Consider the following 12,989-nt stretch of genomic DNA (forward strand, 5'->3'; position numbering starts at 1 on the left):
GCTTTGCCACTGCCCTGCTCCCCCCAAAGAACCCTGGGTTCCTCTGCCAATTGTCTTCTCACTTTCCAGGGAGACATTTCTTCTACTTTGCACTCTGCTAGCAGAGTGTCATCTAAGCTCCCTCCTTCATTACTCACCCAGGGCACCCCCTCTCAGCTGTTGATGCTTTACAGCCTCTCCCTCCACCCCCCATCCGAAATTTCCACCACAACAAAAAACTCAGGAATGAGGCAATTAATATGTATTATTTCAATAGGAGGCTTAAAAACAAAAAGCTTTTGCAACAACTTCCCAGTCAGAACCACGGAGACTATTGTAAGGCAGAAAAACCTAAGAAACAGCAGCTGTAAAATATATTTAAAAGCCTTTATTCTTTCCTATCACAATGTGGCAAAAGAGACTAAATACAGCTTTCCATTTGTTTAACTAAAAGCTGCCATTCCTCAGTCTCTTTGATGATAATGATACCCACAGTTACAATCAAACTCCAGCACACACATGGAAAACTTTGAGCTCTGTACCAACTTCGCACAATGTATTATTAATAGCAATATTCGCAAACCCAAATGCTCTGAGGTGCTGAGAGCAAGGGAAAGCCTGACTGTGCTGGGCTCGTGGCTGATGCTGATAAATGTAGCACACTGAGGAAGAAAAAGAAAACCTTGCAACTGAGGATTGTTTGTATTATAGTAGCCATGGGATCCACTGTGCTGCACATGGGGAGAGACCATTCAGGAGTTCAAGCTCAAGCAGAGAACTCAGACAAGGGTTAGGAGACAAAAGGTACTAGCCATCACATTTTGCTAACATGGAAAAGAAACACAGTATGGTAAAGGTCCAGTACTGCCCACAGGCTTAGACTGGGTTGGGTCCTGAATCACCTGCCTGACTCAGGAAGACCAAAAGACCATACCGATTATCCTAATCTATGGTTGCATGGCCACAAAACCACCCCTCATTTCAGAGTGCCTCATAGTTGTCATTCTAGTGCACCTCTTTATTTCAGTAAATTCTCAGTGCTAAGCCCCAAGTTTGAACTTCCAAGAAGCACAGCCTGAATTTGTGGAGTGCCACATGCTCCTAATGTCCTGTGGAGGCAGCTGAGCACAAAAGTGAAAACACTGGCCAGCCGTAGGAGCAGTCCAAAAATGGACAGCTTCTTGACTGTTGTTCTGCAGGTCCCAGTTCCCTGCAGGACCATCCAGTGTAGTTATTTGAGGCAAGGGCCTCAGTGCCGTCCTACTGACTGTGAAGCAGCCTTAGAAGCATTGATTTCCATGAGAAGTCACACTGAAAAATCAATGGGGTCTGCATGAAGGATCCTGGGGAGAGAGTAAAGATACCTCTTGGGAAAAAAAGCTACTCTGCAATGATAAGGAAGCAGCCTCATCCCCAGAGGGAAAGGGTGATGACTGTCACTCAGAACATTCACAGAAAGGGAAAGGAAGCAGGGTAGAGCTCCTCTGAGATTATGGATTTCTTGTCTAGGAAGCAGGTCTAACTTGAGGTGTGTCCGTATGTCAAAGGGAGGATTACAAAGGCAATCTTCAGCTTGATACATCCAGCAGAGCAGTTTGCAGCAAGATCATAGTATCACTATGAAATTTTTAGGAAGGTAAGCATGGACATAAGTTTGTGCTAAACATGCTTTGAAATGTTCCCAAAACACAGGCATGTCTGGCTATGATTAAAAAACAGCTCAGCCTTGCTTCCAGCTATCAGCTGGGATCCTCTAGATCTGTTCCCTTTCCTGTCCTCATCTGTCTTTTACTAGCAGAATATACATGGCTTTTTCTGTTATGAGATTGCTTTTTTGGGGTCACTGACACATGCTTGGTGACGTCAGGTGAAAAGTAGGGGCTCCCTTAGGAATCACTGACTTTCTGGGACATCCTCACCTAAGTGCTCCGTGTTGAAAACCTGTCTCCAGACAACTGGATATCCAGCAGCATCAGAAGAAAGTTCGTACCTCTGATATTGCACAGGCATAGTCAAATGGCAATCTCTCCCTCAACAGTTTACAACTTAACTAAATGCAAAAGTAATCCACAGGCTTGTCATCCATGTTGTATCTGGCTCTTGGTTTTTGTCTGCTTTGTCTCTTCAGACTGTAAACTGTTTGAGGCAAGAACTGTCTCTGACTCTGTGTTTGGACAGCAGAGGGGTCCCAGTCCTTGCAGAGCCAGGTACCGTAATACAAATAAGGCACAATAATTTATTTTAAAATGAACATCAAAGAAAATAAAAGATTAAAAGGGAGAGAAAACCTTTCATAGCTCAAGTCTTCCCCCATGACAGTGCTCCAGAAGAATGTGCTATCTGCTGGAGGGAGTGTCTAACCCCAGTTGCTGGGAGGGCTGTGCGACGTCCCACCACAGGAGCCAACCCCGGAATGCGCCTGGGCACAGAGGGAGAGGAGAGGTCAAAAGCTAAAGCATGATAAGCAAAGGAGAAAGCCCTTTAAAATATACACACACATTTTCTTGCCAGGATCTATCAAGCCAAAAGCCAAAGTATGGTAATGGCATTTTTTAATGAGGAAAAAGAAATTGCTTCTGGCCTAAGAATTTGTTTGACAAGTTTCAGGCAAGGGGGGTGTAAATGACTTGTTGTTTTAACAATTTGTGTATTTTTAAGGAGGTGTTTTAATAAGATTGCTGGTGTCGCCCTTTATAACACCAAGCACACAGCCCTGTAAGTACTTACTACAGAGCATGACACACACACTGTGGAAGCCAGCCCAGCGGAAGTCAATGGCAGCATGTACAGTTAAAGACGTCATGCTGGCTTTGCAGGGCTCAGCCACTTGGGTCACATCCAGACATCAGTGAAGTTGATGGATGAACTCCCACCAGCTTCAGCAGGCTTTAAATGAGGCCCTTGGTTTGTGACTGGGTAGGGGCACAAATGTGCCCCTCTAATTCAGTCTGTGGAAAATTTGCGGTTGACCCTACCTGGAGTGTGGTCCAACTGGAGCTTCTCCAGCGTGAAGGTGACCGGATGCTGCCCTGTGGGTAGAGACCTGCAGAGCCCACAGTCAGTGGGCCATTTTGAGTGCTTTTAGCAGATGAATGTGCAGAGCTGGGTCACCTCGCACTAACAAGAGGTTGTTCAATTTTTCAAGAGTCTTAACTATACCCCACAGAAACTCGAGCCCAATTCAAAGCCCTCAGCAGCAAAGCCAACAGAATTACCAGGGTCTGTTGGAGGGACAGATGGCCTTTACAGCTCCATGGTCTCCTCTTTGCAGGTGAGGAGAAGCTGTGGGGGATCGGCACTTTCCTCACAAGCTGAGGGCCAGCACCAGTGGCTGCATGGAGAAGGAGGATACCAAAGTGAAGTAGGAACCAAGCAAGTCATTCAAGGAGATGGGGTCAGGAGGGATGGCTCCCTGCAGGCTTGGGGTTTTGCTGCAGTGCCTTCTGCTGCCATTAGCAAAGGGCCAGGCCAGTTGATGTGTTACTGTGGTTCAGGATTTGTCCTCTCCAGCCTGGGTCACTGTGTGACCACCTTACATCCTCTATTTCCCCTTCTAGGTTCATTCACTATGCCAAACAACAGCATGCAATCATCTCATGGGGGTTATTTCTGCCTAATGTACCCACCCAGGGGGATTTCAGTGAACATCAAAGCGGTAGATGGAGCCTTTAATGAAGTTAACCTGCTGAAACTAGGAGAGCGTTTGGTTGAAGTACACCTGAAAGCCCTGGATTACACAGCAGCTGCTTCAAAAGAAACCCATTGCCTCCTTTCATACCGCTGCCGTATTGAGAAATAATACAGCACCTTTATATTCAGCCTAATTTAGTCAGCCTGCTGAAGTCTGAAAGCTTTTTTTTATTAACTCTAAAAATGCAGAGGCTTTCCTCCCCCCAGCCGTCACTGCCCACCCCCCCCCCTCCAGGCTGCTGCTCAGAGCAGGCCCCCAGCAGCACGCCTGTGCCCCTCCTGTGGCTGAGCACCTCCCGAGCCGAGCCACGAGGAATCACTGTCCCTCTCTCTGCTAATCCGATGATGGATTTTAACTCCATTAGTTTGCTTCCTCTGTTCTCTTCCCTGTTTTCTGCCATTTATTCATTTTCCCCTGTCCCCTTGTTCTGTCTCTTTGTTTCTTTCACCACCTCCCTTCTCCACTCTTTTCTCCTTTTTCCTCTGGTTTTTTCCTCCCTTCATTTCTCCTTTCCAGGCTGCCACAGCACTCCCCTCGATTCCTCTATGGTCGTGTCACTCCCAGTCTTTCCCCACAGCCCCTGCCAGCTCCCAGCACCATGGCAGGGTGTACTGGCCCAGGGCCCACGGTGGCCGCCTGAGCTTCAGGCCACGCTGCAGCCAGGCAGCGTGAACACTGGAGTAGCCTCTGCATACCAGCAACGCTCCACCTGTAGGAAATATCTATGAGCAGGAGAGGTAGGGAAGAAAGCAGCTCCCTGCCACCCTGCAGTCAGGCTGGCAGCCAGAAAAATAGGGGGGGCAACACATGTTAGGAGGAGGCGAGCAGTAACAGGGTGGGCAGGAGTGGGGTGGGTGGGCAATACCAGGGTGGACAAGCACTGACCTGCCACAGCACCCACAGGGATGAAGCAGGAGCCTCTGGGTTTACCCAGCAGCCGCTGTTTTCAACCACAGGTTAGCAGCTCTGGCACTCCCCGTGAAAAATTAACAGGGCACCTTGCTAATTAAGCTACCGCTACGTTGGAAGTTTATGGACTTGAATGCAGTGTGCCAAACTGCCTCCTCCAGGTTGGGGTATTGCCCTGCCTTTTGAATATGGACAAATTCCTGAGCAAATAGTCGGCTGAAGACTAGGGCTAATGGGATGCTAAGGTAATTATTGGCTATTTGTGGCTATAAAACAAGATCTCGTAATCACGCACCTGATAGACTAATAAAAACATTTTATATGAGGCACTTAGAGCTTTTTAGCTGAGGATCTCAAAGCACTGTCTGGAGGAGGAAAACTGCAGCGAGAAGTCCGTGCTTCCGCAAGGAGTTGAGGAGATACCCCATGCCGCCTGCGCCCGTGCCCTGTACTCCCGCTCCTCAGGTATCCTGCCAAAAATGTTTGAGTCCCTGTTCTCCTGCTGACTGATAAAACTTATAGTTTTATCTAGGCTGAGTATCATTTTTCTCCACTCTCATTCCTACCCTGTTTCAGTCCTGCCGTGTTGTTTTCTCTGGAAGGCTATCAAGTTCTGCATTGGAATTAGTGTGTTTTGACAAAAAACTGGGGGAGAGACCCTGTTTGTCCAGCTACTCTGGAGCCCAGAGAAGGTTATATGTCACCTTGGTTTTAATTTCATTTTTCCTTAAATCAGGATTGAGAAAGGATCTAAGGAAAAGCTGGGGGCTTTCCTGCTTTACAGACACCTCCTGATAGTCAGTTCATGGGCTGAGGACTCCTTTAGAAAGAGGAAGCTATGATTGAAAATAAACAAGGCTGTATGACCAATGTTGTAAAGGAGCTACAATTAGAGGGAAGAGAAGAGCAGAGCTGAAGAGTGCCAGGGAAAACCCGAGGTACACGGGCCCTCAGGGCTGCAGCAGAGAGCTAGGCAGAGTTTGAGGAGGCAAAGGCTTTCTGCTGGAGGAGAGAGGTGGGGAAATTTCACTACATCACAGCCCTGACTAACGCTTGGGCTGCAAAATTCCTGCAACCAAATTTAATGCAGATGGTACATTAAATATTACAGTACTGTTAAATTACATATTGTCTCATTTTCAGTGAGGTTTTGTGGATGTTTCTGACATACACATATGGAAAAATGCTGCAGTTCCCGAGGGTTTGGCGAGTGCTTACTCATGGGTTTTAAATACCCACAGGAGGACTGAACAGAAAGCAGAGCCCTGAGCCCTTAGGCAGCAGCGGGACTTCCCTGGCATGGCGATCTGAGGAGGTCCAGCCTTGCGTGGAGCAAGGCGCAATGCTCCCAGCAGCAGCAGCTGCCCCGGGAAACAGGCAGAGGTAAGTCCAAGTTTACAGCTTTGCCTCGTGCTCAGTTCCTTCAAATCTGAGAGAGGATCTGAGTCTTATATGCTCCCAGAAGAAGTATTTTTTCACTCTTTTGTACCTGAGCTGGACTAGCAGGTGTCACCAGCTTGGTTATCATCCTGTCCTGAACACCTGCAGAGGTAGGAACTGCAGTAGCGCTGCCTGGTATTTTAGCTGTGCCTTTCCTTTCCTGACAGCAGCGTGTTGTGGAGAGGAGACTTGAGATCTGACACTAAACACGGGGCTGGATTTGTGGAGAGCTATTGAAAAGCAGCTGAGAGAAGCCTCTGTGGAGCAGCAGGTAACTTCATTTCCCATCACCATTTTCTTTCCTAGGGTTATCTTCTCTTCGCTCAGTAGCAGATCAGAGCTGATATCAGTTCAAGGTCGTGTTTGCACTTTTCTATTGACCTTAACCAGGGGAAACTCTGACTGAATGCAATGGGAGGAAAATTGCCCCTGTGCTGTATGGTGTGTCAGATGGGGCCGTCTCTGATTAGGGCTTGGTAACTTCTTCCTTCTCCACGAACATCTCAAGAGAGGAATGATTCATGCTGTGGGTTTATATTACGCTCTAATATCTGTGTTATGGTTTGCGAGGGCTATTTATACACTCAAAAAATCACACTTTGCTAGCTTGGTAGTAGTCTAACTATAAGCAAGTAGTAAATAATAGTTGCATAATTCCACATCAGAATACAATAAATAAGGCAGTAGACTCAGTTGCCACTGGCTTTGCCCTGACTTCAGCAGGTGTTGGGGCACATTTGAGCTGCAGAAGAAGCAAAATCAGGTATCAAAACACAGAGAAGGAAGAGGGATGCTACAGCCCTCAGGGTAGTGTCTGAAACTCCAGATCTGTCTGTCAGGCCAAATCTGTTGCTGTCAATGAACTTCCACTGGCCTCGGAGGAACTTTGTGCGTTCGTGTCATGTGAATGTGCTCAAACAGGTTGGCATCGTGATTTCATTGACGTGAGCTGGTGATGCTACCCGTAACTGATAGACAGCAGAGTACAAAATAATTAGTCTCATCACCCTAAGCGAATACCAGCGAAACATTTGTACTTTCCCTCTCACCCACACAATGATGTATCTCACTTCTGCCACATGCCAGTATCTCTTCACTAATTACCAACTTTAAAAAGCTGAGGTAATGTAGTTTAGATCCCTTTGTCTTCTGTAAATTCGGGAGTTAGAATCTATAATCTGGGGACTGATCAACAACGTAAAGAATTTGTTTTTAAGTAGCTTTTTGGTGTGGGGTTTTGGGGCTCATTTCACTTGCGTGCTTTGAAATTTCACCTCTCAAACAGAATGGAGGTGTGAGTTGGTCCCAGTTTGCCAGGTACCTGCTTTTAAGCCTGTTCTGGTCTGTGAATTTAACTGGCAAGTAACTGCAAGGTCCTGGTGGGTCCAACCGAGGCACGGACTCCTCACCTTCTCGGGGGCAAAAGGGAACAAAACTTTCTAAGCACACGTAAGGGGCCTATGCGAACGCTGCGCTCAGCTCGTGTTTTTAAAGAACACCTTGGAAAGAATTGCTTGGGAGTGCGGAAGCCAGGCGCGGTGCGGTCCCGGAGAGGTTTTGCGTTTGTCCCTTGTAGCAGCCTTTACACCGCAACATGGGTGTCAGAAGCGAGGCCCCGTGAGCTCCCCGCTCCCGCTCCGGCACGGCGGCTCCTGCCGAGGCACGGCGCTCCTGGCTCTCGGCCGGCAGCGGCGGAAGCCCACGAGCAGGGACAATCCTTGTCCTGATGCTCCCCCATCTGACAATTTCTGGGTGTCTCCCTTCGCACAGCCCTGCTCTTTTGCAATTACTTCAGTCGGGTGTTTCGATTCCCGCCTGCACTGGGAGGCCCTGAGCGCTCGGGGAAGGGGACGTGCCCGGTGCCCGGCACCGCGCACCGCGGAGCCGCTCCGCGCCTGTCCCGCGTGTGCGTGTCCCCATCCCGCCCCGCTGCCGCGGGAGCCTCCGCGCTTCCCCGCGGCCGCGGGCGGGGCGGGGCCCGGGGGGCGGGGCGGCGCGCGGGCGCGGGGCGGCGCGCGGGCGCGGGGCGGCGCGGGGGTGCGCGGGGGGCGGCGCCGGCGCTCGGCGCTGACAGCCACATGCCGCCCTGCCTGAAAAGGCTGCGAGGCGCCGGTGGGGAGGGAGAGGAGGCGCAGACGGCGCCCCAGCCCGCACCGCACCGCAGCCGCCGCGCCCCGGGGGATGCCGAGGCGCCGGCCCCGCGGGTCGCCCTAGGGGAGAGGCGCACCGCCGGCACCGCCCGCCCCGCAGCCCCGGCCCGGGGGAAGCCGCCGCCCCCCGCTGAGCCCCGCCGGAGCCTCTCGCGAGTGGGGTGCGTCGCGGCGCGCCCGGGGCAGGGAGGCGAAGCCCGGCTCCGCAGCCTCGGGCGTTGGGGTTGTTGGTTTGGTTTTTTGGTTTTTGTTTTTTTTTTAATTTCTTCCGAAGGATGGATACGTTTCTTCTCGCGTGGGGATTTCTAGGGCTGTGCTTGCCCGGCCCCGGAGGTACGGCGGAGACAGGTAAGGCATCCACCGGGGCGAGGCAGCCCTCCCCGCCCGCCCAACTTTCGGCAGCCCGTGCGCGGTCCCGGGCGTCCGCACAGAAGCTTTGCCCGGCCTCGGGCATCGCACAGGGGATACACGACGGATCGGAGGCGCCGGGCAGCCTTCGCAGCACGGGTTTTGGGGGGAGTTCGTTGTGTGTGGCGGGGCGGGTATGGCGCAGCCCCCCTCGGCGAGGCGTGCAGCGGGTGTAGCCCCGCAGCTCCCGGCGTGAAGGGGGAAGGAGACGGAGCCGCACTGGAAAGTTGCGAGCCGGTTTTTGGGAGGGGGGTACGGAGAAAAGAGGGATAGGGTCTAGCCGTACCTCAGACACCCGCGTCCGGATGCTCGCGGCCCCGTGCCTGGCTGCAACATCGGGAAACTTTAGGTGAGAAATTAAAATCACCTGGTAGGGAGCAGGCAGCCGGGAGCCGTGCAGAGCAACGTGGTAGCCGGCGAGGCTTAACGGCGGTAGCGGCACCCGCCCGCCGGAGGCAGCCCCCGGGAAGCCTGGCCGCGGTGCGTGCGGGACCCGCACTTACTTTGCAACCGCCGGGGTGTCCCGGGACCTGGCGGGTTCGTGGCAGGTTTTGGGGCGCGAGTGTGGTTTTCTGGTCTTCCCTTAAGAGCTAGGCTGGGCTGTCAGGAAGCGCTGGGCTGAAGCGCCAGTCCTTGCGTTGCTTCGTCTTGGGGACAGGATAGGGGCAAGGGTGGGCTAAGGGTGGGCCCTGTGCTCCCCATCCACTGGCTTTGGGTCTGGCTAACGGGGGCAGCAGGGTCCCCGTCTGCAGCAGTCACTGGAGGAAGAGGATATGCCTCGCCCAGCCGTCCACCGCTCTCCCGGGGCTCCTGCAGTCAGCAGCCCAGGAGCCGCCTGGCAGGACGACGGTGCCAAGGCAGCAGCCGCTGGGCTGTGGGCTTCCCCTCCCGTCAGCCGGGCCTCGGGCAGCCCGGGGGGCCGCGGGGTCCCGAGCCGCGGTCTGAGCCGGGCAGTGTCAGGGGGCGAGGCGCGATGTGCGCCCGTCGGTCCCGCCTTCCCCGGCCCCGGAGCGGCATGGCCACCGGCTCCCCTTGGAAAGGGAAGTGGGAGAGTTTGTGCTGCCTGCGAAAGTCCCTCTTTTTGCAGCAGCAGCGAAGCACAGACGCTCCTGGCAAACGTGCTCCGTGTACATTCAGTTGCCGGTTGGCATCACCTCCTTCCTTATGATTATGAAGGAAAGAAAGAAAATACCATCTTTTGTTCAAATCCGAAAAGAAATGAATAGGCACTCGATGGGGTGAAGGGAAAGGGCAAAGTCCTGGGAGGCCCCTGCTGAGTGCCACAATCTTTTCAGATGGTCCATGTTGCAGAGGCAGTGTCTGGTCTCCTGGAGTGGGTATTGTGCTGAGGCAGATCGCGCTGTAACCTGAGGCTCGCTCGTGAGGGTGCACTGGCCAGCCTGGCTGCGATCCATGGGGCTGCTGAGCCTGAGTGTGTGACTGCGTGTGTACCTCCTTCTAGCCTTGAGTAGGCTCGGGATCAGGAGTTGTAGCTGGGAAGGGTTTTATGAGCCAACCGTGTCTCTGAGGCCGTTCAGTCGCCCTAAGAAATGTGTATTTGAATGCGGGGTTTTCCCGGCTCAGCAGAGCATCACATGGTGTTGGAGCCAGCAAGGAAGTTGTCTCCCTGCGGCTGACACCAGCAGCTGTTTGCTGAGACGTTGTGGTGCTGCAAACCCAGTCAAATGACTTTATTGCTAGCCTAGTGAGCAAAGGTATGGGGTAGCAGGATGCAACCCTCGATCAGGCTATGCTCGGCTCCAGTGAATTAGCCAGCCTAGTAAGAAAAACATGCCAGAGGTAGATGGATTTATGTTTCAGTCTGGTGTATCTGAAAGCCTTCCCCCATTATGAAAGTCCCTCTTAAGGTTCCCTAAGGGAGGTTAGTAGAGAGGGGAGATGTTTTTAATAGACAATAATATGATAATCCACATGGAAAAAACCCTTGTGCAATATTTCTACAGTAAGAGATAAACAGTGCAGCTGCCAATTTGTATGAAGCCAAGCAAACCCTGAGATAACTGTGGAGGGGAGTGGGTCGGAGACCCTGGAAGATAAGTCTGGAGGCTGGATGACTGTGTATTTTTCATCTTCCTGTAAAAAGCAATCAAGTAAGAAAGTAACAGATTTGAGTGACCCAAGTACTGAGCCATTCAGATGATGTTATGCAGCTCTGAGCAAAGCTCACTCTTGAAGCCTTCCAAAGAGTTTGCTTAAAAGCTAGTGTTTTTAGTAATGACTTAGGAGAGGTAGCAAGGTGGGAAGGGGGACCAAAACAAAATGCTGCCAAGCAGGCACACTGCTGCACACATACAAACATACACACAGGCAAGCGTTGAGTGTAATGCCTTTTGCCCATTGTGCTGTGAACTCAGCTCTTACTGGGAACAAAAGTGTTTTTAGCCTAGGAATCAGACAGTTGTCAGGAGCATCACTGAAAACGACTGATACAAGCTCAGTGGGGGGCTCTGACCCAGGTTAGGATGCTGCATTTTGTTTTCCTAACTTTCCTGACACAGAAAAAATCATGGTGTGTGTGGTGTCTGGAGTGACATGCAGGCATACTGGTCCCAGGGGGCTCTACAGAGGTGCTTCCTGTCTCCCTGCCCTGCTCCTCCTCCCCCCCCCCCCCCCCCCAGCCCTCTTCCAGGATTTACTCTGTGTTTGGTACCTTGTGCATGGCTTAGAAGGTTAAAATGAAGAAGCAGCTGAGGAAGGCAGTGCTTCCCATCCCAGAGTGTGCCACTCCGGGCAGGTGGGTGGGTTGGTTTCCTAGCGGAAACCTCCAGTGCTGCTGGGCTCCAGGACATGATGGCCTTGTATCACAGATAGCCTGAGAGGAGAAAGCATCCTTCATGGGGTTTAGGAAGCTGTAAGGTTCAGATAAGGCCGGGATCCTATCCTGTGGGACCCCCAGTTGTATTAATATGGAAAAATTAATTTTTAAGCACTGGGATTGCTGCCAAATTATATGACCTCTGACAGACCAGCTGTGCTAGGAAAAATAAATCGTCTGTATCTGAGACCTGTGATCCTATCTGAAATCGAAGTAGAAAAAGTCAGTGTTTAGCCATGATGGTGGGGGCAGATTGCAGCAGCCTGAGATCAAACTGGAAGCTGCTAAACTTGCTCTCCATTGTGTGGTGAAGTCACCATTGCTGTGTCCCCATGGGGTCTCGGGAATACAGTTGTCTAATCCGGGAAGCGTGGAGAGCTGATGTGCCTGTACACACCCAAGCTGGGGCTGACCATGTTGGTACGGAGGTGGGGGCAGAAGTGGGGTGTGAACATTTCAAGCTCTACCCTTACTCTGTAACAGCCCTTTGACACATTTCTAATTATAATAGGCACACAGACAAAGAGGTAGCTGGGCTATTTTTGAAATCTCTGTCTACACCCTGGTGGAAACCGCAATACTAGCAACAACATAAATCAGGGCTGTTGCTAGCAGTGTTGCACACGGCTTAGCGCTACAGTAGCATGGTTTTAATCATACTCAGAATCAAAGGGTCAGCCTTCTCCCTTCCTGAGCCAAATCGCAATCTCAGAAGGACAGATCCTGAGCCAGGCTTGATGCCTGTGCAGTGAAAAGACACAAGCACAGACACGGAGAAGAGGTTTGTCAGCACGAGGTTGGCAGGCACAGAGCCAAACACTCAAAATCATGACTCGGATCTGTAACCCTTTCTATGTGCAAGCAGTGCTTGTGGATCATGTGAGGGAGGGAGGACAGCTAGGGTAATGCTGTGAGCCAGGCCCCCAGCCACAGCCTTGGTAAGGCAGCCTCTTCCCAAACAGGTTGGGGAAAGGGGTACAAGCAGTGACATGGCATATAGAATTGCCCAAAGTATTATTTGCAGGGATGGATGGCTGCAGAAACTTTCTGTCTGAACGCTTCTCCCCCTATCTAAATACTTGATAAACCAAAGAAAATGGGCCCCAGAGACAAAAGTACTGTGCTCTGGGTCTTTGAAACCTGCCCTAATTTTCTCTCCATGCATTTAAGACAAAGGCAAGACATCTACCCCAGCGGTTCTGGTGGGTTACCTGTAGCTGTGAAGTACTGTCTGTGTGGGGCTCAAATGCCTGCCTTTTTCTACGTCCCTCCTAGGAAGATGGTAAAGCCAAAAGGACGCCATCCTTTTACTCTGCTTACGTTTTGTTGAAAGTCTTCTTTGGACTCTGGTTTTTAGGGAATGCCTGTGGGGAGAGGAGGGGAGAAATACCCAACCCCTTGTGTATGTAGACATATAAGCACACGCTATCGCCCTGGTTCCTCCTCTCTCTTGACAAGCACATAATTCTCTACATTTTCTCTTGCGCACAGAGCCCCTCTGCTCCCATCCACCCCACCTTGCTGCCTGCCACGCACATGCTCCTGCATCCTTCCCTTCCTTGCGCTCTCCCTCGTG

At 51.6% G+C, this 12,989-nt stretch overlaps 1 protein-coding gene across 6 annotated transcripts in view; it reads left to right on the top strand.

Moving 5' to 3' along the window:
* The first annotated feature begins 8,067 nt into the window (after positions 1-8,067).
* The window catches only part of NRP2 (neuropilin 2), a 90,371-nt gene continuing 85,449 nt past the window's right edge, over positions 8,068-12,989 (top strand). For 3 of the 6 annotated variants that reach the window (XM_075093713.1, XM_075093716.1, XM_075093715.1), the window contains exon 1: positions 8,069-8,517. In XM_075093713.1, the coding sequence (XP_074949814.1) occupies positions 8,445-8,517 (73 nt within the window). In that variant the 5' untranslated portion in view covers positions 8,069-8,444. Of the gene's footprint in view, positions 8,518-12,989 lie in introns of all 6 variants that reach the window. The other 3 variants (XM_075093718.1, XM_075093719.1, XM_075093717.1) reach the window with 2 other exon arrangements.

Source organism: Phalacrocorax aristotelis, chromosome 5 (genome assembly GCF_949628215.1).
Source record: "Phalacrocorax aristotelis chromosome 5, bGulAri2.1, whole genome shotgun sequence".
Lineage (NCBI taxonomy): Eukaryota > Metazoa > Chordata > Aves > Suliformes > Phalacrocoracidae > Phalacrocorax > Phalacrocorax aristotelis.